The sequence below is a fragment of the Phocoena sinus genome, chromosome 15, assembly GCF_008692025.1.
Source record: "Phocoena sinus isolate mPhoSin1 chromosome 15, mPhoSin1.pri, whole genome shotgun sequence".
NCBI classification, from domain to species: Eukaryota; Metazoa; Chordata; class Mammalia; order Artiodactyla; family Phocoenidae; genus Phocoena; species Phocoena sinus.
Genome location: NC_045777.1, coordinates 80,943,309 through 80,967,286, shown reverse-complemented (window position 1 = coordinate 80,967,286; position 23,978 = coordinate 80,943,309). Strand labels below are relative to the sequence as shown.

Here is a 23,978-nt window from a genome sequence, read left to right as displayed (position 1 = left end):
TCTTTTTATTTCTCGTCTGCCTCATTACCTACACCTTTCTCTTACTTTGACTGTTGCTGCATCTAGCAGGTTCCCAGTAGATGTCTATTCTGAGCTCCATACTTCTCTCATGCCTGCCCCCCCACCACCCTTTGTCTTTGCCTTCCTCGTCATTCTTCCTTCCCTACAGACAATTCCCACCCTGCTCCCTCTCAATCGCCCACGCCCCTTCCATTAAACCACCCTACTTCCTCACAAACTCCAGCGGTCACCTTATCCACCTCTCACCCCTTTAACCGCCTTTCTCCCCCAAGGTTCCAAAGCGCGAGGACCTCATTGTCCTCCTCCCCCATCCTCCAACCAGCCCAAAAGACAGCCTTGTTACCATGACGACAGGGCTACTCAAAGCTGAAGTCAAGGACCTGGTTGCCATGGCTTCCGCTTCTCCACCTCCAGCCCCGCCCGCGCGCTCCGCAGCGTTGGCGCCTGCGCAGTACGCAAAGCCTTGGTTCTCTGAACCGCGGCGGACGGGGCGGGGCTTCAGGAGAGAGGGAGGGAAGGAAGCAAAAGGATAAGAACGGGAGTGGAGCTGGCGCCTACGGTGGCCGAAGAGGGACGCGCAGAGCCGGAGGCTGCAGGATGGTAGGCTGTGCAAAGAGGGAGGGGAGGGGGAACCGAGGGGCGTGGGCTGCACCTGCAGGGGTCCTTGGGGCCGCCCTCGGTGTGAGCCGCTCTTTCTCCCTCCGGTCCTCAGAGGCCCTCACTTACCTGGGCGGGTGGGCTAGCCGGCCTCGGAAGGAAGACCAGCTGGAAATGGCTTTAGGGAGAAGGCGCGGAGAGGGGGCGCATTTGTGGGGAGAGAGGGAGGTGACTAGGGGGCGGTGGGACCGTCCGGAGCCACGGGGAGCGCGCGGGTCGCGATCCAAGGAGTCCCAACCACTGCCGCAGGGAAGTCGCCCGAGGAATGGGGGCTCCCGGGCCTGTTGGCGGAGGGAGGCAGCGGGGGTCGCAAGTCACCAAGACCCTCTGTCCACGTGCAGCCCAGAGCAGCGGCGGCCGGCGGGAAGGGCGGTGTGTGCGAGGGGATAGTTTCCGGGTCCGAGGAGTGGACGTCCTGCCTCACCAAGAGGCGGGGGTGAGGTGGGGAAGCCAAGTGGGCTCGAGGTTTTGCTCTCGGGGACCCAGGCTTTGGCTTCCCGGTTCCGGTGCTCTTGGCTCTCCGGCCCCCACCCCATCCTCTTTCCGGAACTCGGGCCTTCCGTCTTCCTGCTCCCGGCCCACCCCCCATAGTAGCCGCACACGGCTCCCTTGTGCCCCTCTGTTGGCCACCCGCCACGCTAGAAGCGCTTCCCCTTCCCCGCCACCAAAAAACCCCCAGTTCTCTCGAATTCTGATCCTTAGCCGTCTAAACTAGTGCTGTTCCGCACACCCAGGACTCCGGCCCTGGTAATGTACACGGAGAGAAGAGCTCCAGGGAGAGGGAGATGACTTCAGGATGTGGCCCGGACCCGCCCACCCCCCCGAACTGGGAAGCTGTGGTTGCACGGGGTAGTGAGGGCTCTGCACTCCCCAGTCCACCCCCCTGGGCTTGTTCCACAAACATTCCCTAGGCGAGCCACCCTGAATGGCTGTGTCCAAACTGAGGGACTGAAAGGGAAATTGGTCACCTGGTATCTGGGGAGGTGTGGGCATTCAGCAGGAGGCACCCTAAAAGGAGGAAAAGAGGAATATGTCTGGCCAAATGCCTGGAGGGCCGAGGAGAGCAGAGGGTGGAATCCGGGGCTCCCAATACCATGTGCTAACGTGAAGAATACCCGTGAGCACAGGACTGGCACTGGAGGGCAGTGTGCTGGGGACATCAGCAAGGGTGTATGGCTAGGATGGGGTGGAGGATTGAGGTAGCTTCTTGAGAACAAAATACCTGATTTCAGCGTGGTGGTGGATAGAAAGAGCAGGAAAGAAAGCAGACGTCTCTGACATCAGCTATGGGCTTCTTGTCACCGTGATAGCATTTTACCCGCCTTTGGAAAACAGGATTAGGAAACAGGAGGTCAGGAAATAATAATAATGATACCTAATGTGTTATAGTACTTCCTACGTGTCAGGCACTGTTTCACGTATCAACTCCTTCAATCCCACCTAACAACTCGGGAAAGTAGGTACTTTTATTATTTCCATCTTACACACCAAGAAACTGAAGCCCAGAGACATAAAGTAATTGCCCAAGGCAAATTACTCAACTACTAGAGCCAGGATTTGAACCCAAATGACAGACTCAGAAGCTCTGACACCCCCTACAAGGAAAGGCACCTGCTGGTGGGAGTAGCCAGTGTTGACAGCAAGGGCTGATGTTTTGAAGAAAGTAGGAGCCGTGAGTAGAGAAGAGGTAGATGGGATGAGTTTGGGGCTGTGTATTTCTGGAGGAAACCAGCTCAGAGAACCACATTTCTGACCCTTGGCTCTGACTCCCCCCCACCCCCAGATGCGATTTATGCTGCTGTTCAGCCGGCAGGGGAAGCTGCGGCTACAAAAATGGTACCTGGCCACCTCAGACAAGGAGCGAAAGAAGATGGTTCGGGAGCTCATGCAGGTCGTTCTGGCTCGCAAGCCCAAGATGTGCAGCTTCCTGGAGTGGAGGGACCTCAAAGTTGTCTATAAGAGGTGACTCCCCACCTACTTTCAGACCTGCCTGGATCCTGCTTGATTGGGGTCTGGGATGGGTTCACCTGGCCAAGAAATAGGCAGTCCCTTAGGTCAGGAAGAGCTAAGGACATCCGGAGGGCAGCGATGAACTCCAGCCGCCTTTACTTTCCAAAGTCACCTTGAAGAAATTCTTGTTCCCTTTTGGCTTTGCTTAAGCCTGACACCTACTTCATGCACCTACCTCTGTCCCGAAGGCCCCATCTTGTCTATTGCACACGTCCCTGGCAGCCTCATTCAACAGTCATAGATCCTGCGTGCGCACACACACACGCACACACACACACACGTGCACCAACCCTTTCCAGTTCCTCCTCTGAGCAGGTGAATTCGTGGCTCAGGTTTTTGCTGAGTCAAACTGAACAGGTCAGAGGTCGAGAGGGAAAGAGCTTGCGTCTGTGAGAGGCACTAAGGCAGAGTGAGTTACTGTTTGCATACCCTGGGGCCACCCCGCCTGTGTCCAGTAGGGGCACAGACTGGGAATGGGGGGAAATGAGAGGTTTGGGCACAAAATGCTTGGGTCCCAAAGCAGCCCCAGGAGCCATCCCAGCCATCCCTCCCGTGCCCCTGTCCTCAGATATGCCAGCCTCTACTTCTGCTGTGCCATCGAGGGCCAAGACAATGAGCTTATCACGCTGGAGCTGATCCACCGATACGTGGAGCTCCTGGACAAATACTTCGGCAGCGTAAGTCTCCCCATCCACCCATTTCTATACGCAGCAATCCCCTCTTTTTACCAAACTCTGGGGTCCTTCCGGTCTCTGCCCTGGAAGACTCAGGAGAGGGGAAGTTGGAACAGTGAGAACAGTAGTTAATCTCCCTCTTTAAGCCTTAAGCCTATTAGCCATGCCCCTTAATCAGCCCCGGGGGTGGGGGGCGGAGGGGGGGGGGGACCAGAACCTGCCACTTAGTCAATCCATCTAGAGCTCAGCTCAAACTGCTCACACAAGGACAGAGGCCATGTTCAGATTTTTATCAATGGTTCCTGACCTTGACTTTGCTTTGGAATCTTCTGGAGAGGTTTTTTTTTAAAAATAGCGATGCCTGTGTCTCACCCCTGGAGATTCTGAATTAACTGATCTGGGCTATAGTCTGGGCACTGGCAGTGAGCTCAGATCTCAGGTGGGGAATAGTAATAACTCCATAATTTGTATTCCACTTAATAATTCACACAGTGCTTTCAGGTTCTCCTGATCGCTCCTCATTCCGTCCTATGAGTAGGTGTCGGTGTCTCCATTTTCAGATGAGAAAACTGAGACTCAGAGAAATTAAATGACATGTAGAGTTAGCTGGTTAGTGTCACAGCGCTGCTTGGAACCGAAGTCATTTACCCCATGATCCAGAATCTCCTTCCCTGCCCTGTCACTGTGCCTAGGGAGGGAAGCTAGCCCAGCCTCTGGTAGGAACTGTGTTGCAGATCTGGGGGGAAGGCAACAGGAGTCAAGGGTAGACTAGAGCAACTAATGTCTCATGATCACAGAGAAAGAGGCAAGAGAGGGAGAAGGAAAAGCCGAACCAAGGACTAAGGCCTAGGGGTTGGGAGGACATAGACCTGGGGCAAGAACCCAAGGTGGGCAGGAGTGGTCACGAAGGCCGTGGAACCGTGATGAGAAGAAAGTGGGGTGGAGATGCACCTTGACACTCAGCTCTGCCTCCCCCCCCTCCTCCCAGGTTTGCGAGCTGGACATCATCTTCAACTTTGAGAAGGCCTACTTCATCTTGGATGAGTTTCTGATGGGGGGTGACGTCCAGGACACCTCCAAGAAGAGTGTGCTGAAGGCTATCGAGCAGGCGGACCTGCTGCAGGAGGTACGGGCCGGGACGCTGAGGGGTAGGAGGAAGAGGACCAAGGCCAAAGGCACCCTCCCTGCTCTGGACACCTTGCCTGCGGGCCCCAGCTGCCCCTTCCCACCCTCCCTGTGGCGTCTGGCCCCCAAGGCGCCTGGTTGGCCAGCTGGCCCTCAAGCCCTAACTGCTCGGGGTGGGAGGTAGTGGGGGTGGCGGACGGCCACCTGTGCCAGTTCCCCCCTCCTTCTCCCAAGACCCAGGGTATCTCATCCCAGCCAAATCGCCTTTGTCCCACGCTACTCTTGGCATTTAGGGTTGCTCAGAGAATTGGAGAAGGGGCACGTGATAGATCATTCTTTCTTTTTTTTAAACACACACATACTCAAAGCCTCTGCTTCTCAGAAGCAAAATTTTGCCATGGGGATTTGGGGGTTGGGGTTGAGGGCGCCTGGTTGTTGATTCTCCCTTCTATCCGGCACCCCCGCCCTCACGCCATTACTGCCTGCCCCCTCTCTGCTGTGCCACTGCTGAGCCTTGGTGCAGGGAGATGAGTCACCGGAACCTGCAATGATGAGCAAGCCGGCCTGAGCTGGCTCTGAGGAGGGGGAGAGATGGGGGGCGGGGGGGGCTCATCCCTGCAGAAGGAGAAAGGGCAGAATCCAACTTGCCATCTCACTGGTTCAGCTCCCCCATCACACACACACATGCACACACACTCGTACACACGTGCCCTGGCACTCACACACCCACCCTGTTGCTAGTGCTCTCTCAGACCCTAATGACTCATCTCTCTGCAGTCTGGTCCACCTTTCCTCGGGGACCTGATGCCAACTTCTTACTCCCTCCCCGCACCCAACCATCTGCCACCCCCAGCCCTGGGAAAGCCAGTTTCCCAGCCCCCAGTCCCAGTTTTACTCCCTCCCCTTCGGATACTAAGGCCGAGCCCCTTGCTTGCCAAGCTCCTGGCTTTGGGTTCTCTGGGTGGTGGTGGACTCAACCTGGACCCCACTCCTTGCCATGGTTGGCTCTGGGGGGTGCACCTGGGAGGCGCTCCTGGGAGGCTGGAGAGCTCCCCTGAAGGGTCCCCAGCTGTTCCAGCCTTGGGCTCACGTTGGCTTCTCTCTTCCCTCGCCGTGTCTCCCTGTGTCTCCCTGTGCTTCCCCCTCCTCTGTCTGTTCTTACGATTGCTGTCTTGCCCACCCTCCACTCCCTCACCCTGTCTGCCTCTCCTGGCGTCTCCACATCACCCTCTGTCTGTCTCTGCCTTAGGAGGATGAGTCGCCGCGCAGTGTGCTGGAGGAGATGGGTCTGGCCTAGCCTCCGCCCGGGGCCACGTGGAGATGTGGGGAGCTGGTGGAGAGGCAGGGCATCGGTGGCCCTTTTCTTGGTGGGACCCAGCTGCCCCTCCTCTGCTGCCTCACCTTCTTTTGCCGTGAGCTGTGGGCTCAGGACCCTCAAACATTCCCTCCCTCCACCCCCTACCTCCTGTTTCCCCTTTTCCCACTGAAGGTTTTAGGAGCTAGGAGGCAGGAAAATGTGACCAAGTTGGGGGTGCTATTTGGCTTTCATCCCCTGCCTTTGAAGAACTAATGTCACCCCAAACTCCCCCCCACCCTTATAACTGTAAATATATAAATATGTCAGGTTAAAGGGAAAAGGTTTTCAGGGCTCTTCTCTTCTCCCTGCCCCATAACCTACCTCCAGCCCTCCCCGCAGCCAGCCAGGGCAGCTTCTCTGCCTGGGAGGGGGACCTCCGTGTCTCCAGAGGGAAGTCCTTTTCCCTCATCTGTCTCCTCCCCTTCCTTCTTGGCTGCAGTGGGGCCTCCGTTCAGTTCCAGGGGAGGAGCAACATAGTTAATTTTTTTCTAACCTTGCTACTTTGAGGAAAGGGAGGGCTGGGGGAAGGGTAGGCTTTACAGAAGACTGGGCCCTGTCCCTCCTTCACTCCGAGTTCCCAGTGAGGCAGGAGCTAAGTGGGTGGGGTGGGGAAAGTGTCTGATTTTTTTTTCTTTTCCTCTAAAATAAAAGGAAAAGCATTTCTGGACTTTGCCTGGCTTAGGCTCTGTGAAGGAGGGCTGCTGCGATCAGTCAGGACGGGAAAGCAACACTGCCCGTTCCACTCGTCCCTGGAACTAGGGTTGCCAGATTTAAGGCCAAAAAAAAAAAAAAAAAAATGAAGATACCCAGTTCAATTTGTTATGATAATGAATAATGTTTTTAGGATAAGTGTGTCCTGTGCAAATGTATTCATTGTTTATCTGAAATGCAAATTTGACTGAGTGTCCTGTATTTTACCTGGCACCACCCTCCCCCCAAACAGATTTGTGAGCTCAGTGTCTCTCTGACCTCAGTGACCGCTGACCAAGGTGCCTCCAGCTCCCTGAGCTGCCTTCAGACAGGGAGGAGCAACTCCTGGGGACATGGTTTCACTCCTCTGAAGTTTCTTTGTGGTCATTCACCTGGTTTAGTTTCATTTGGGGAGGAGACTCAAGAGTTCAAGGATGTATCCCAGCCTCTATGCTCAGAAAAGGCTTGAGAAGAAGTTAAAAGCAGGATGTTTCCGTGGCCGCCAACCCCTCCTCCCCATATGTCTTGTGAGGTACATAGGACCAGGGAATTTAGGGAGCAGTTAAGGGAGGTGGGTGGGTAAGGTAGAGCAGGGGTGGTGGGAGCCACCAGCACTGCCTAGGTGGCCCTGAGATCGTGCAAAGAAGGATTTACTAGGTGGCTCAGAGTTGTGGCACCGTATCCGCTCTGCATCTCTCTGCCAGGGCCTGGGGACCTGTGACTTTAACCCCCAAGCTGGAAGTGGAATTTAGGGTTTCCTAAAGGATGTGAGCCTATTCTGCGCCCCCTCCCCCACGCCGAATACGGTTGAAAGAGGTTCTGTCACTCAGCCTTCGCTGTTGAGCAGGAGATGGGTGTTGTGGATGGCGCTTCTCTCACCGCCCCTTGGGAAGGACCACGCAGGCCCAAGGGGACGGGTGAATAACCGAGAACAAAGTCCTAATAAAATAGTCACTTTTATTTCTTAGCAAAACTATTTCCTCCGTGAGGGGTATTTACAACAGAGTAGGGAAAGAAGGGGTAAATTCACAGCGATCCGGAGAGGGTGGAGAGGCTCTTGGGAGGCCCAAAGGACGGGAGACAGACACTTCTTCACACAGTTAACTGGAAATCCTTTTTCCGGTTTCAAACCGGGACATCCCGAGAGGGACTAGGTGGGGACGGGGCCCCGCGGGGGCAGGGAACTCGCACAAACTACCCGCCCCCCCGTGCTGGCCCCGAGACACCCGTGAGTGAGTTTGGGATTTCGGGCTTCCGACGCACGAAGAGGTCTGACAGGTCCCGGCGTAGCCCGGGGGCGGGGCGCCCCGCGGGCGGAGGGGTGGACGGGGGCGGGGCTGGGCGGCGGCCGAGGGCGGGGCCGGGCGCATGCAAACACTGAGAGGGGAAAGGAGCGACACGGAGGGGGGTGGCGGCGCGCGCGGCGGCGCGCGGGGGCGGGGCCGGGGCCGGTCACGGGCGCCTGAGCAGCACGTGCTCGATGTAATTCTCCAGCTCCTCCTGCTCCTGCAGCCGGCGCTCCTCTGCTTCCGCCTGCTCCTGAGCGCGCCGCGCCTGGGCCTCCCTGTCGGGATAGTGGCTCGAAGGCGGCAGGGCGTGGTGGTAGTGGCGGCGGCGCGAGGCAGCGGGTGGCTGCAGTGTTCGCGGCCGGATGTAGTTGGGAAAAGGGTGGTAGGGCCCCGGGGGAAACACCTCGTCCTCCTCCCGATCCCAGGGCGGGAGCACCTCGTTCCAGTCGGGCAGCTCGTCCCGAGCCGGGGCGGGGGAGAGGGGCTGGGGCTGCGGGGAGCGGGCGTGAGTGGGGACGGGGGCGGCCCGGGGGGGCGGCACAGGCTCGGGAGGGGCGTTCTTCTTCCTCTTCCGCTTCTCTTCCACCTCCTCGATGATGCTGACCACGTCGTCCGCTGGCAGGTGGAGTTTGGTGGACAGCTCAATGAGGCTATCGATTGTCTGCGGGTCCATCTCTTCGTCGTCGTCGTCCTCCTCCCCGCCCTCCTCTGCCCCTTCGGCCTCCTTTCGTCGGTGGCCAGGCGTCTCCTCCTGGGAGCGCTTGTCTTCGGCTCCGGCTTCCCCGTCCTCCTCCTCGGCAAACAGTAGCGCGTTCTGTCGCGCCCTCTCCGCCTCCTCAGCCTCCGCCTCCGCCTCCGCCGCCTCCTCATCCTCTTCCCCCGCCCTCTCCTCCCCGCCGCGTCTCTCCTGCTCCGCCGCCTCCTGCCCCCTCTCGGTCTCTCGCTCCTCCTCCTGCTGCAGCCCCCGACCCCCCAGGCCGCGCTGCCGAGCCCCGCCCTGCAGCAAATACTGGAGCAGCAGGTCGGAGGCGAGGTCGGCCAGCCGCTCTTCCTGGGCCGCGGCCTGCCGTGTGGCCTCTGCCTGCCGCCGCCCGGCTTCCACCTGCGCCAGCCCTTGCTGTAGAAGGCGCTCTCCCGCCTCAGAGCCGCCCAGGAGTGAGGTCTCCGGCCGGCGCGCCTTGGTAAAGGGAGCGCCCAGGCCTTGGTACGCCTTGGACAAGGGTGCCAGTGCCTCACCTAGGTGTGTTTTGGGGGAGGACACTCCTTCCCCGAACTGGTGGGCTTCGGGAAGGGGCCCGCTCTCGGGCATACGCGCCTGGAATTGCGGGGGAGCAGGCGGCGGCAGGGCCGCGCGCTCCGGGACGCGCGCCTGGAACTCTCCCCAGGAAGCCCGCCACACGCGCTCCGGCCCGGGGCTCTCCAGGTTGACTCGGGTCAGCGTGTGCGTGCGGGTTTCCGTCTCTGCTGCCGCCGTCTCTTGCTGGCGCTTGGCACTGCTCGGACTGAAATCTCGCAGTTCCTGAAGCAGGGAAGCTAGCGCCTCGAGCTCCTCGGAGGGGTCGGCCACCTCGGGACCATTCTCCTGAGTCTGAGGGCGAGGCGGGGCCGCGGGCGCCTGGGTCTCTGGCGCTGGGAGACTGTGGGTCTGGCTGCGCACGGTCTCGGTCAGCAGAGCTTCTGCTGCTTCTTCCTCTGGCCGCTGCTGAGAGCCGCCAGGCGCTGGGGGCGAGGCCGGGCGGTCGAGTGCCTGCAGCAGCACCGCGGCCAGCGCCCGGGGATCCACGCCCTGGAAAAGCTCTCCCTCGTCCTGCGGCTCTGAATTCCTAGCGGCTCGGACCTCTGGGGCGCTAACATCCTTCGGCCCGAGCACTGCGTCCCCGGCTACCGGCTCTTTATGCTCAGAGCTGGGGGGAGGTGGCTGAGCCTCAGGGTGCCCCGGGGGCGCTGCTCCCAACCCCTTGGTCAGTAGAAGGAAGCAGAGGAGGACAGGAGCCGGCAACCTGAGCGATTTCATGACCGAAGGGCTGCCGGAGACTGTGAAAAAATAGAAGTGACCAAAGAAAGAGAGGGTTTCTGTAAGAATTTTCCGCTCTCTGATTTTATATTCCCTTCCCCCACCTTTAATCAGGAAAGCCGGGGCTTCCCTTATCCCCCTAACCTTACCCTGAAAAGGGACGTTTAGGAGCAAAGGAGGAAGATGTGCCGATCTCTGGAGTCGTGTAAATGGGAAAACGCCTGCAACCCTTGCTCCCCCGGTGCCTCCTCGCCCCCCTTCCCTGAGCCAGCTCACTGGCAGCGCCCACGTACTAAGCAGCAAGGATACGGGGAAAAAAAAAAAATCTCTGCTCCCTCCCCACAGGACTCCCCGGATGGTGCGTGGGCGACTTCAGCAGCAAGAGAAGAGCGGCGACTCCCCCATTTACCAGGGACCCTTCCCGGGGGCTCCCCGCTGTGTTTTCAACACTCCCAACTGGGGGAGAGAGAACCCTCCCTCACGCCCACGGCTGCTGAGGGTTTGAGGGACGGACAGCAGAGTATTTACCAGCTGGTGCCACGACGCGGGAGGTGGAGAGGAGGGTCGGGGCGGGGTGGGGACAGGGGAAGATCGGGACTCGTCCGCCTCGGCTCCGAGCGGTGGCTAGGATACGAGCGATGGTCGAGGTCTGGCGTCCAGTGGGCTGGGCTCAGCTGGGTCCGCGCGGCTCCGGGAGACTCGCTCGCTCAGGCTTCAGCACGCTGGACAGCGCCCGCGCCGCTACCGCCTTATAAAGAGGAGCGCGCGGGGTCACGTGGGAATCGCCCCGCCCCATTGACGTCAATGTTCATTCATGGGGAAGCGGGCGGGCGCCTAGAGGCGGGAGGCCGCCCAGCGATTGGAGGATGCGTGCCTCTCCCGGCCCGCGCCTGCGCGCTGCAGGCCTCTTTGGAGGGGTGTGCGCTATCCTGGCACCAGGGAAATGAATGAATGAAGGAATGAATGAATGAAATGCTGAGGCGGGCGGGGCAGGGGGGCTATGAATGAATGAAGGAGGGACGAGGAGAAAAGGATGAATGAATGAATGGCAGAATGAATGGAAGGGTGGATTCAGAGACGCTGCAAGGCGGGAGGGTGGGTTACAGAGCAACTTGCAGCGGCGGGAGCCCGACGAGCGGAATAGGGTGGGGGCTCTCCCAGCGTCTGACTGGGCCCCATAGGAGATCCACACTGGGAAGGGGGAAGAGAAGGATTCCAAAACTGAGGAGGGGGCCAGACTCCCCATTCCCCGACTGCACGGTGCGTGGGGAACACGCCCAAGGACGGCGTGAACCTGAGAGAGGAGGGATGGTTCTGCGCGCCTGCGGGCGCTGTCCGCGGATCTGCGGTGCGGGATGCGGGCCCTGGGCCGGGGCACATGGGTGGATCTTGAGGCTTGGGTATGCTGTCGGAAAGGATCCGAGTTGGAAGAGATAGGGAAAAGACTGAAGATGTGTGTGCCTCTGTGTCGTGTCTGTTCATGGTCTGTGCGTGTCTCGAGAAAAAAATGTGTGTCTGTCCTTCTGTCCAGCTGACTCTGTTGGCCCCTTTTCAGACCACCTCTCCCCACCACCCTCCTGCTTCTTCCCCTCTCGCTGCTACCCCCCAAAGGACGTTTGGAGGACGAGAGCAGACCAGGTGGGGAGGGGGGTGCGCAGGTGGGGGGTGACTCAACTCCATCTCTCTCCATTGCTTAAAGGGAAGATTTAAACGCGATGGAGGGGGGCGTGGAGGGTGGGAGTGCAACGTCAGAGATCGCCGCTCTCTGCCACCAGACCCCTCGTCCGCATCTCCTGTCAGAGGGGTTGGGATTGGGGGCTTGGACAGTTAGAGGTTCCGGGGGGATGGGGGGCGATGACGCACAGATTGCGCAAAGAGAATCCATCAGCGAGCCGGGTCCAGTGAAGGGAGACCAGCCGTGGGCGGGGGTGGGGGAGGACGGAAATGAGGAGGGGGGCAGGGGAGAGGGGAGGGAGGCAAGGGGAGCAGCCACTGCAGAAATGAACGGGAGGGAGGGAGGCTGGAGGGGGGCTGCGGTGCAGGGAGAGAGCTGTGCGGGGGCGTGGGCAGGGAAAGGGGGGGGAGTGGAATGACACATGCCAGACACACAAGGACTGCGGACACGGGTGCCTGTGGGCACACACAGGGCACCCGCGCCCTAAGACTCTGGAAACCGGGATCAGAGCTGTATGTCAGGAGCTCAGAGACTCTTTCAGAGCCAGTCCTCAACCCCTTCCTCATCTCTTCCTAGCACTGACCCTCATCCTCTCCTCTCTCTCTCTCTCTCTCAAACTCTCTCTCTCTCTCTCACACACACATACACACACACACACACACACACACACACGCTCACGTGCCTTCCCTCTATAGCCAGCAGTGGCTTCTCGGTTCCATCAGTGGCTCCACTTTCCCAGAAGAAAACCCATCAGCTCTGCGGGGAAAGAGGTGGGGATAAGTAGAGAGAGAGGAAAGAGAGAAGAGATGGGGGCAGGAGAGGGAGGCAGGCAGGCAGGCATCTGGAACAGGTAAAGCATCAGGCTAAAGAGAAAAAAAATAGGAGAACCAAGGTGACTGTGAAGATGCCAGAGAAGGAGAGGAGGGGGCAACAGACCTGAGATTGTGCCTCATCCCCTCCCCAGACTATCTAGGACATCCCTCTGCCCCTATGGGTTCCCCTCATTCGTCTTCCTCCTCAACCCACTCCCCTTTATCCTCCCTGCCTGGTTACCGAGAGCAGTGGAATGGGGGGGGGGTCACGTTACCTTCCTGAGGAGGATGAATCAGAGAGAGATGGCTCAGACATCTGTTGGGGGGAGGGGAAGCCATCCAAGAGAGAAGGAAAGAGGGAGGGAGGGAGGCGAGGTGGGGGGGAGGCAGCCTGAGAGGCTGATGGGGCTAAGAGACCAAGTATGAGATGACAGAGATGGGCATCTAGAGAAATTGTTTGTGTTCCTGTGGGCTTGTATATGTGCACATGTATGTACATACGTGTGCATTGCGTTTGTGTGTGTCCGAGATTAGTGAAACATGGGGGAAAGAAAAAGAAATGGAAAATGGTGGGACCAATTGTGTATTTAATCAGCTAGAGAGTGGATGGGCATGGTAGTGTTCCAATTTAAATATGTAATTTTCTCTTCCAATCTGCGGAGCTGTGTTTTTGCCTGTTTCCAGGTGTCTCTGTAAGTGTGAGTGTGTGTGGGTCCTGATCCCTCTGAGTGCCTGTATACCTGTGCGGTTGGGAGTTTGAGTGCATCCAGTCTGGGTATCTGCTGGTGTCTGAAAATTGTGCCTGGCTTGGTGTGTCAATAATACGTGTGTCTTTGTGCACTTATCTGGGTCCTTCCATGTCAATTGATATATGTTACAGGTTATGTGGACTGCTATGTGCTTTTGATCTTTCCTGCCCCTCCCCCACTTACCTTCACCTCTAGATTTCTGTGCAGAAAAGCCTCAGTATCCTAGCCACTCATCTGCAACCCCCAAGTTCAAGTCTTGCCCCGCGTTTTTTAGAGTGTTCCCTCATTCCTGCATTCTTCCCCAATGCTTTCCTCCTCCACTCTGCCCAGAAGTCCAGGGGAGCTTCTCAGAAATCGACATCCCAAGAGTCTCAGTCATTATGACACGGGGGAGGGGGCAGTGAGATGGAAGCCAGGGCAACAGATTTGGTGATTCCACAATCTGGATTGTGTCTGCATGGACTCTGAATCTCTGGGTCTGTTTCTGCCTCTCTCTATCCCAGTTCCCTGCCTGGGTCAGCTCGTTCACACGCACCCCACCTCTCAAAAATGTGCTATGCCCTTCACACCTGGCTGCCTCTAGGGGCTTCTGGGAAAGAGCTGGACTGGGGACAGGTCCCTGGAGTTTGGGAGAGGAGGGAGATGGCAGGAAAGAAAGAGGAATGAGAGACAGAACTGGGAAAGGCAAAGCTGAGAAGGGGACCAGGAGGGGATGCCTGGTGTTTGCTCTGAGATGTTTGTGTAAATCCGTCTCTTTATCTTTGTTTCTGAATCTCTCATACTCTCCAGGAGGGTAGTAAGAGAACCAACCAAGTAATGATCCAAGCTGAAGATTTGGAAAACCCAGGGAGGGGGTAGAGCACTGGGTCTTTTCCCTGAGAAGGTTTGGGAAAGAAAAAGAGGGCAGGGGCTTGGGGGTCCCCGCAGCTCACCTCCCCTCTCTTCCTCCCTTCCCCGCAACCGGTGACTCACCTCTGCAGCCTTTCAATGCGTCAGCTATGAGGGGGACAGGCAGGGAGGGGCACTTTATGAGAAAGGCAGGGGTCTCCACCTTGAATTGAAAGAAAGTGCTGAAGAACCCCGTGGAAATGACCCCATTAGAACACATCATTGCCTATCCCCTGCCCACCCCAGTTCAGGAGGGTGGGGAATCCTGGGAAGGGGACTGGGAGAGGGCTACGGGCCACTGGTGGGTCTGGGAATGATGAGTAATAAAGGGGTGCTCACCCTGATTTTTAGTCCCAGGGTCCCATTCCTTCATACCCCCACCCACTCCTGGGTGGGGGAGGGGAGACCCAGCAAGCTGGGGGAGGGCAAAGCCGCAGAGATGAGTCACCAAGAAAGGAAAAGAGAAAGAGGGAAAGAGACAGAGATGAGGAGAGACACAGAGACAGCCACTGGAAAGACTGAGAAAGAACACACACACACACACACACACACACACACACACACACACACCTGAAGGTGGTATCCACAAGCTAACAGGAGAAAGGAAATTTTGTACTTCCATAATCCTGAACCAGCCTCCTCCAGCATCCACCTGTCACACAAACACACATACAACAGTATCATTCAGAGTTACACTGATATCCTGAGACACACCCACTTACACAAACACAATGTCACACCTAGTCCAGCAGAGTCACCTGTCCAGGCACATGCTGAAGATGTGACCAGTGTAATGGCGGTTCAGGTTGAGAGCCCTCGATTCCTTTTACACAGGATGGTGGGAAGGCATAAAAGCCCTAAAGGAATATAACTTCAAAAATCCAAGACTTACAGGCTATGCCTTGCATACGCGACGATACACACAGTCCCCTGCTTCCCCATCCACACGTACATAGTAACCTATCAAGCGCCTCCCCGTCAAGAAGCCACTTGGAGTACCTGATTTTGGGGTACGCCAGGCCCGTAGCCCCGAATATATCCCACCCAGACACCCCCTGATTCGTACACACATGTACAGAAACACAGACACACAAAGACGCCCATGGACACACTCACACGGACGGAAACCACCTTGCGCTGCCTTGCCCGCGTCCGCACACGTCCTGGCGCCCCCGCGTGGTACTTTTCGGGATCGCAGTCTCCGCCGCTTCGGAGCTCTGCTCCCGCGGGGCGGCGCCCAGGCTCCCTCCACCTCTTCCCGCTCCGTGCGGTGCCCACCCAGGAATGGGGAGAAAGCAAGGGCGCTGGCCGCGAGAGAGCCGAGAGCTGGGAGTTAGATGCCTGGATCGTGGGAATGAGGCAGGCTGGTTCTGGATGCCAAGGGGAACTTGCGAGAGAGCAAGAATTTGGAGCAGCAGCGGACTCCCAGGTCCAGGGGAAAGCGAGGCCGAGGGCTAGTCCAAGCGCCGTGCCGCTGCCCGCCTCGGTTCTGAGCAATCAATTCTTTCTGCCGCTTGGCTGGTGTGGGGTGTAGGGGCGCGCAACGGCCAGCAGCCCTCCCCAGCTCCCCTCCAGGAAGTCATTAGCCCCAGTGCCACAGGGCTTAGAGATCCTCTCTGATACAGGCTGCTGGGGAAGGGGGAGAGGACAATGCAGCTCATCCCTCCCCACCGAGAAGAAGTGAAACAGACACAGAAGGTGGGCCAAGGGCCCGTTTTATTGCAATACAGCCATGGTTGAAGTGACAGGGAGGAGGGCAGCTTGGTCAGGTGCAGGAGGCAGCCAAGCAAGGCACAGCAGCACAGCCGGAACGGGGGGGAAAGAGGGGAGCAGCGGCTGTCTGCTTTGTCCACCTTCTTCCACCTCCTGGCGCCCTCCTCTGTCCATGTCTTTGATTCCATCCCCAGCGAACCCTGTGCTCACTGTCCATTGTCCAACAAGAAGTTCCAGCTACAGTGAGGTTCTGAGGTATTCTCTGGGCTGGGGACACCTGGTTTCTAGTCTCTGCCAGGATACCAGCTATTGTGAGCCACTTGGAAGGCACTTGAGTCTGAGCCTCTCTCTCCTCCCTCTGCGGGAGATGTGAGGATCCCGTGTAGGAGACATCGCTGTGCAAATGCAGCTGTTACTACTTGCATTTAAATAGAAGACTGTCAAAGTCCACAAAAAGCATAAAGGAACAAGAGGATGGGAGGGGTGTCCAGAAATATCTGGAGGAGGGGGTTCCAGTCACGCTAGGAGGCAGCCCGGGTAGAAGCAGGAGACAGACTCGCACCAGGCTGAGCGACCTGCCCTCCACTACACCAGGCTCTCCACCCAGAACCCTCTGGTTCACGGGCCTGCTTCGGGCCCCTGGTTGGGGGCGTAGGGAAGGGAGTCTGCAAAATAGCACCATTGTGCAAAGTTGGAGGAAACCCCAGTCAGAGGAGGCAGCCTCAGAAAAGTGCATCACCAGAGCGTAAGCAGGGGCCAAATGGGGGTGGGGCATTATAAATCTATTTCCTTTACAGGTCCTTCTCCATATTACACACAGGGCGGGCGATGAAGAGACCATGGAGAAGGGGAGTGGAGGGGCAGACAAATGGACAACGGAGAACTAAGAGAGGTCCAGGCACGGGAGACTGAGAGGACGGTGAGGAGAGGAGCAGAGGGCAAGCTCTGGGGGCCTGAGAAAGATCGGGAGCAAGAAAAGTAATACGTATTGGGCAACTGTGCTCCTGGCCGGGTACTGGGCATTGCACACACTCTGCCAGCTTCCATCCACGACGGGGCAGGAGGGAGAAGCCACAAAGGGCAGAGTACTCTCCCAGGCTGGGGCACGGACAGGGAAAGGCTCTGAAGCTGTGAAGGAACCCATTCTTTGGCAGGGAAAGGGAATGGGTGGACAACAGAAGCGCGAGTGGCTTCCCCAAACCCGGCGGTTCAGATCAGGGTGTGGGCAACTGCGTTTGGGGGCGCTAGAGTCAAGATGGCAGACAGAGATGTAAGGGGAAAAGGGAAGGGAAGGATGGACTGCGGGTAAGTGTAGGCGGCAGAGCCGACGACCGAGGGCAGGGGGAGGGGGCGGAGCTTGAAAAGAGCAGGGGCGGGGCTTTCGGGAGATACGAGGAAGGAGGTGGGTCTAAAGTGCATCTTCTCTCCCCTCCGACTGGAGAGGCCTTAGATGTCGGCCTCCAGCAGGTATTGTTCGGTATAACCCTTGACCAGCTCGAGCCCCAAGCCAGCCTGGCAGAAATCAGCCAGCTGTAACCACAGCTGGGGCGCCAGGAAGAGCTGGCACATGACGTTGAGGTGGACGAGACGCGGGGCCTGGCGCTGCAGATGCCACAGAAGCTGGCTCTGAACCTGCGCGCCTTCGCTGACGAAGGTGTAGATGTTGACGTAGCGCCACGTGCCGTTGCCGCCAGGTGGGATGGGGAAGGGGCGCGTGCCCAGCGTGAGCACGCGCGGGCGCGCGCGGCTGTTCACGCGCCACTCCAGGCCCTTGGCCGCCAGCAGGCTCAAGTTACTCTCGCTCGGCCGGTAGGGCTGCCAGTCCTGGATGATGGTCCCGCCCGGAAGCACGTCGCGCTGCACAGAGGGCGACAGCAGGGGAGGCGTGCCACGACGCCGCCAGCCTCCGACACGGCCTCCGTGGGCAGCGGCGAGGAGGTGCCGGAGGCCCGCAGAGCCGCCAGCCGCGCGCCCAGCCCCTCCAGCAGGGCCGACATGTTGAGCTGGCCCAAAAGGATGTCCTGGGTGGGGGGGCACGAGTGATCGCGGGGCGGGCGGCGGGAGCGCTGCGAGCCCGGCTCCTCTTGGCACCGTCACTCCCACATTCACACCCACGGGCCCCCACCTGGGCCCCTCGAGGGCCGACCGTGCGGGGCCGGGTGGAGTGGGGTATGTGAGAGCATGCAGGAACCAGGGGCAAGGCCTCCGAAAACCTGGATCCCCAATGAGAGTGGAGATCAATGTGGAGTAGTCAGGGTCGTGGGGATGTGGACCCCAAGAGTGGAAGTGAGGGAAGCTGATCAGTCAGTAGGATGCGGGAGACGGAGGGGAAGGACAAAGGCTCAGATTAGGATGTTTGGGTCCCTGAAGAGAGGCGGGGACACTAAGTCGGGACGCCTGGGCTCCAACCTCCTGGAGTAAGGATGGAGGATTTAAAGACGGGAAGTCGGAGCTGTTTGACTTTCCCTGGGCAAAAGGGCCTGGGTAAGGACTGGGAGTCCCAGGGCAGGGCTCATGGGCGCCCCCACTCGGCAGAGCCGGGAGCGAAGGAAAGCCGGCAACTGGCTGCATATAGGGTGATAAAGCCCGGAGGCCCCTCGGGGACAGGCCCGCCCATCCGAGCTCCTTTGTCCTTCTCACCTGCTTGGCGATTAGGTGGTATTGCTTCAGCTCCCGGGACCCCATCTGGTCGTCCCGGGTGAGTCGTGCCACTTTGATCCCCGGGTGCCTTCGCTTGACCAGCTGCGAGCAGAAGCGCTGCAGCATCCGAGCCACGCCCTTGCCGCACTCCCAGGGCGCCGCGCGCAGCCACTTCACCGGAGCCGTCTCCCCAGCGTCGATCACGTGCACCGACCCCAGGGCGATCTGAGGGCCGAGGCCGTTAGGGGGCCCCCGCCCCGCCTTCTCCCCTGCCAGGGCTCTCCGTTCAAAGGGCTCGCCTCTTCCCACACGCTGAGCACTCCGTCGTCACCACCCAGGGCGCTGGGCCAGACCCGGGGCCTGCCCAGGGAGCTCTCCTCAGCACTTGGGTCTTGGATTCAAGAGCCCGCGGAAAGAACACTCGCGGGCGTCTCTTCCACCTCTTGAGATGCTCCATACCCCTGAGCATCAGGTCCTTGCCCACTCGCCACGCCCCCTTTCTTTGGCTCCACTCCCAGGAGCCTGCTACTCCCAGCTTCCTGTTAGCTCCGCCCCGGAGCCCATCTCTTAGCTGCTCCTGCATTCAGGCCGTCTTGTGCGAGAGTTCAGTCTACTCAGGGGTCCAGACCCCATTCTAGCTGCTCCCAACCCCAGACTACCCCCTCTTCTCTGCTCCCCTCTTTCTGTGCTCGGAATTCTAAATTACAGAGGCTGTCCGGTTCCTCCGCTATTCCGAGTTCTACACATCTGCCGTGCACCCTCACTGGCTGGGCCCCTGGATCCACACGCCCTTCTCTCTCTCTTCTTTTCTTCTTTTTGGGAAATTTCTTCCTGTAATCCTTGCTTCATCTCCCACTCAGGCTACCCCTGCTCTTCCCATTCCTCAGAGTTTCCTTTTTGGGTCAATGGCCTGTGGATCTGGTACCCCCTTGGCATCCAGCTCTTCTTTTTCCCCTGCGCAGAGACGGGACAAAAGAGAAAGGCCCATCTCCAAGTCCGGATGACTCCTCATTTCCAGATCTCTCTCCTCCAGACCAACCAAATCAACCAATCAAATCCCCTCTTCTCTCTTTCAGCCAATTAGAATTGTCCACTCACATAACCTACATAAGCCTCAGTAACCAACATCCCAGGGGACACACATACCAGCTACTTTGAGGAGGGTGATTTGGGGATGATTAGACTTTTTTTTTTTTTTTTTACAAGAACATGACCTAGGTTTAGGAGATAGGACCAGCAGGGGCACCAAGGGGTGGGTTAGGGATAATTTTAGCTTCCATATCACAAACATATCACAAACAAGCACAGCGTGGTTCCAATACAAACAAGCTTCAAAACCAGGGCTCCATCTCCCGCTTTCTTTTCAGTCTAATTCTTAGGCTTAAGGCTCTCCCAGGTAAGCTGGGGTGAGGTAAGACAGCTCAGGCCAGTATCATCAGAGGGCAGGGAGAAGCACAGGCTCAGAGGATCTTAGAGCCCCTGCTATGGCCACTAGGGACCGTCAGGTTCAACCCATTCCTTTCACAGAGAGGAAATCAATCAAGGCCCAAGATGGTTAAGATCTTGCCTAAGGTGAGTCAGCTTGGACAAAGCTGGGCTAAAAGTTAAATTTTCCCGGATCTCAGGCCAGTGGGGAGATCTCCGACCCCAGCCTGAAGAGCAAGGATAGGCATGACTGGGTCCTTGGCAGGAGTCAAAGTTTCCAAGTGCTAAGGGTTAAGCTGACTCAGAAGCAGAGATGAGATTGCGGGAGGAACACACACTGCCCTCTCCCCACCGTCAATAATTTCTATGCCAAAAATGAGCTCAGTCAGATTACTGGGGATGATGAGGCCCAGAGAGGAGCAGGTTAGCTTGTGGCTCCCTTCTGGATCTCCAGACAATCTCATCAGCTGTTCATGGGTCCCTGGAACATACAAGCTGGTACTTCAGGGATATTCCAGCAATTCCCCACTGCCCCCGTAAGGGGGCAGAATGTGAGCAACTTGTAGACCGGAACACATCCTACTAGGTGCAAACATTAGGCTCCATTTTCCCTCTTACTTTCAAGATGGGGAGACTATTGCCAAAGAGTGTCTGCATCTCAGATAAAGAGGTGTGTAAGGGGAGGGGATTCCCAGGGTCACAGGAAAGAACGGGGAACTTGTTAATTCACCCTGCATCTTTCCTTCCCCGGCACTCTACTCCTATTCCCTTTGTGGGAGTTGCAAAAGTTCTAAGGTCCTTCAACCCTGGAGGAGGTGGGAGCTGGGAACAAAGCAGGTCAGGGGTAACAGGCCAAGTGAAAGCAGCCAGCTGGCCCCACAGCCCTTGCTCCACACACTGATCCCTTCCCACCCTCCAATGTGGCTCCTTGAATTCTAACTCCCATTAGGTGTCTAGGCAGAGACAGAGGCAGCCCTGTGCCCCTGGGCACTATGGGAAATGTAGTCCAAGCACCCCCTGGACCAAGCTCCAGGAAAGGGGGCAGCATTTCCTTATCATCCTTGTATCCTTTCTCTCAATCTCATAAATATGAATGATCCACTCTGGCGAGAGGATGATTGGAGTCGTCGCTGGGCATGCCGGGAGCCCATCCCCCACCCATCTCTCTCCCACCAAACACACCTGAAATATTGATGGCCCTGAGGTCGCAGCTTCTCTGAGCTGGAACACGGAGCAGAGGAAGCAGAGAGAGGAGAGGCGGAGTCAAAGAGACCGCAGCTACACAAAGCGCCCAAAGAAGAGAGCGAAAAGGACTGGAGCCTAGGCAGAAAGGAGACCAAGGCAACCTGGAGACGATGGGGGGTGGGGGAGAGGCACGGATACCAAGTCACAGACATGACACCTCGTGACACAGGGCACAGCAGATGCCAAACAAGTCCTAGCACGCGCCCCCTCCCCAAGGAGACCAGAAATAGAAAGCAGCTTGACACACCCCCTTCTCCCCGTGGTGTGTGGTGGGGAAAGGGGTCACGGGGAGGAGAAAATCAGCAGAGGCTGGAAGAGAACAGAGACTTGAGAGCAGAGGCAGGGGAGACAAGATGAAGTGAGGCAGGGGCAGGGGATGAGGAAGATGGACCAACGAACTGGGGAGAGGGGGTGCCTCAGAGGGCCACGATCATGGAGAAGGGGAGGCTGTATTGGAGGGTGGTCCCCGGTCTTTTGGGGAAGCAGGCGGGAGGGAGATCCCGAAGGAAGCTGTCTTCTAGGCAGGGGTCCCCCTGGGCGCCAGTCCCACCAGACTGGGACAGGTGGGAGCCAAATGATGATGGGAGGCCGAGGGAAAGCGCCTCTGAACACCTGGGCGAAGTCCGGTCTCAAGTTATCTGGGACGCGGGGCTGGGATGGGTTGGGCGGTAGGGGGCGCAGAGGCTCTCTTCCCCTGAGGGGCGTGGCTTTCTGCTGCCCCCATTCCGCGGGGGAGGAGCATGCCAGCCCCCCGACCCCAGGCCTGGCTGCCCCCCTACCTCCCTCAAGCCAGGGCCAGGGACTGGCTGCTGAGAAGCCGATCGGGGCCGGCCGCGCAGACAGCGAACGGTACCTAGAGCGGGGTCACCTCGGAGCTCCGAGGGTCAAATTCCGATGACGCGCGGGGACCCGGCCGCCGCCGTCCGGTCCCGACTTGGAGTTCCGACGCGAAGGCCGAGTCTGCTCAGTCCTGCACGCGGGCTCGGACGCCCAGAGCTTCGGGATTCGGGCGGTACGCGCGGTCGCTGCTCTGCTCGGGCTCGGCCGAGGGGAGGAAACCCCAGTGATGCAGAGGAAACGTGGCGCGGATCTGGAACGGACTAGGTTGCCACCGGGGGCTGGCGGGCGCTGGGGGCAGGCGGTGGGGTGGCGGGGCGCCTGGGAAAGCGGAGTGGCCCCTGGGCGGCGAGGTGGGCGCTGCTGGGTGGCCTCTAGCCTTGCAGACGAGAATCCGCCCCTTGTCCCGGTGGGGGGCGGGACTGAGGGTGGGGAGGCGTCTTGAGCGTCGGTGGAGGGGCCTGATTGCTGTCTTAGTTATGGCCCCGTGCCCGCAGCATCTCTATGTTGAGTCCGGGAAGACCCCCCACGCCCAGTCCCCCTTCTCCGGGAGCCACGCCCCTACCTCCCGCAACGTCAGCCCCATTCTCTGACCTCCGGCTGCTAGACAAGTAACAGCGGCTGGAAAGGGGACGCGGACCCCAACACCCTGGGGACCTGGTCGGAGAAACTGATAGAGGAAATTGGAAACCCATGAAGATCAGGAAGGGTAGAGACACCAAGTGGCAGAAGCCAAGAGCTGAAAGGAGCAGAGCAAGGCCAAGACGGGTCAGCCGGGCCACCACTCCCCGGGGGTCGCCGAGCAGCCTCACGCCCCCCTCCCAGCCCTCCGCACTGGCAGGCTCAGCTCCACTCGGCCGCGGACATCTCAGCCGCGGGCATCTCACTTGCCATCAGGCAGCATGGCCCCCGCGGGGCAGCACGCAGAGAGAAAGACTTCAATGTACAGCTGGGGACACCCGAGTACAAGAACACAGACCTCTGTGCACACGGCTGGGCACACGTGCTAACCGGGTGGGTGGACGAAGGGTGGGAGGGAGAGCGCAGTGCAGACCCGGAACCGGAGTGGCTGCAGCTCTGCTGTTGACTCTGGACAAGCTGGTGACCCAGGCTCTTAACTCCTGGGGGCTCCCCACCCCGTAAAGTGAGACAAAAACACCTGCAGTTCTACCTGCAAGGAACCAGGAAAGGGATGGATGCGAACGTCCTTTAAAACCTGTAAAGTGGGGCTTCCCTGGTGGCGCAGTGGTTGAGAGTCCGCCTGCCAATGCAGGGGACACGGGTTCGTATCCCGGTCCGGGAAGATCCCACATGCCGCGGAGCGGCTGGGCCCGTGAGCCATGGCCGCTGAGCCTGCGCTCCACAACGGGAGAGGCCACAACAGTGAGAGGCCCGCGGACCGAAAAAAAAAAAAAAAAAATTGTAATGGTTGTAAAACCTGTAAAGTGCTGCGGAGGGTGGGACGCCACCCCCTTGTCTCCACTCTCGTTCCTGCCCAGCTCCCATACCCCCCGCTTCCCACAGAAGTTGACCTCTCACCTACCTCATCCCAGTTTTATACTCCCCAAGGTAATCACTCCATAACCTGGTAATCCCACTGGCTGTGCTAATGTGAAAAGATGGAGGATCGTGTTCCTGGACTTCCACACACAAAGCCACCCCAAGAGTTAAAGGGATCAGAGTCATCTCTTGACTTCAAGGCCAATAGGCCAATAAATGAGTCACTCAACCTTTTTTTAAAAATAAGACTTCCCCCCATTTCTGATTTTTTGAAACTGCTAACACACTGCATCTCACAAAGCTGCAGTCAAGGTGGAATACATTCCAGTGTGGGAAAGGACCTCCCGAAGTTAAAGGTGTTGGAGGAAAAAGTCACTAGTGGCCGAAAGGAGATGCGATCACACCCTAATTCCTTCTCTTTCACCGGAAGACTCCCCTCTGCCACCAGAAACGCTTGGATTGGTCCAACATTCACCCACCTCTAGTTTCCTCAACCAATCAGAATTGAAAGTTTCCCAACGTTCCAGTTTTTTCATGTCCAAGCTACAGGTGGTGTTGCATTCTTCCCTCAAAGGCTCAAATATGGTTGTCTTACTGAAATTTTATCGAATATTGTTGTTTGACCTAAATCCAATCATTTATTAGGGGTTACAAGAC

General features: G+C 58.1%; 3 protein-coding genes across 4 annotated transcripts; 1 reads left to right on the top strand and 2 right to left on the bottom strand.

The window, feature by feature from the left end:
- The first annotated feature begins 493 nt into the window (after positions 1-493).
- On the top strand, positions 494-6,747 carry AP1S1 (adaptor related protein complex 1 subunit sigma 1). Its single transcript, XM_032607067.1, has 5 exons — positions 494-621; positions 2,462-2,640; positions 3,257-3,365; positions 4,351-4,488; positions 5,737-6,747. The coding sequence occupies exons 1-5, from the start codon at positions 619-621 to the stop codon at positions 5,782-5,784; spliced, it is 477 nt and encodes a 158-aa protein (XP_032462958.1). The 5' UTR covers positions 494-618; the 3' UTR covers positions 5,785-6,747.
- Positions 6,748-7,538: 791 nt separating this feature from the next.
- Positions 7,539-22,005, bottom strand: VGF (VGF nerve growth factor inducible). Of its 2 annotated transcripts, XM_032607058.1 has the most exons (3): positions 21,838-22,005; positions 10,366-10,585; positions 7,539-9,857 (listed from the first exon to the last, which is right to left on the bottom strand). In XM_032607058.1, the coding sequence occupies exon 3, from the start codon at positions 9,835-9,837 to the stop codon at positions 7,987-7,989; it is 1,851 nt and encodes a 616-aa protein (XP_032462949.1). In that variant the 5' UTR covers positions 9,838-9,857; positions 10,366-10,585; positions 21,838-22,005; the 3' UTR covers positions 7,539-7,986. The 2 variants fall into 2 exon arrangements, with proteins under 2 accessions (XP_032462949.1, XP_032462950.1); XM_032607059.1 differs by lacking the exons at positions 10,366-10,585; positions 21,838-22,005 and adding an exon at positions 9,987-10,121.
- Positions 15,660-22,725, bottom strand: NAT16 (N-acetyltransferase 16 (putative)). The gene is given in 5 exon segments (XM_032606140.1): positions 15,660-17,552; positions 17,555-17,695; positions 18,315-18,633; positions 22,001-22,243; positions 22,709-22,725. Coding segments are annotated over 5 exon segments (1,152 nt in total). The 3' UTR covers positions 15,660-17,120.
- Between the last annotated feature and the right edge of the window lie 1,253 nt (positions 22,726-23,978).

Coding starts and splice junctions, on each gene's coding strand:
- AP1S1 (XM_032607067.1), top strand. Junction 3,366..4,350: donor TGGACAAATACTTCGGCAGC/GTAAGTCTCCCC, acceptor CCCTCCTCCCAG/GTTTGCGAGCTGGACATCAT. Junction 4,489..5,736: donor AGGCGGACCTGCTGCAGGAG/GTACGGGCCGGG, acceptor TCTCTGCCTTAG/GAGGATGAGTCGCCGCGCAG.
- VGF (XM_032607058.1), bottom strand. CDS start 9,837: ATGAAATCGCTCAGGTTGCCGGCTCCTGTCCTCCTCTGCTTCCTTCTA.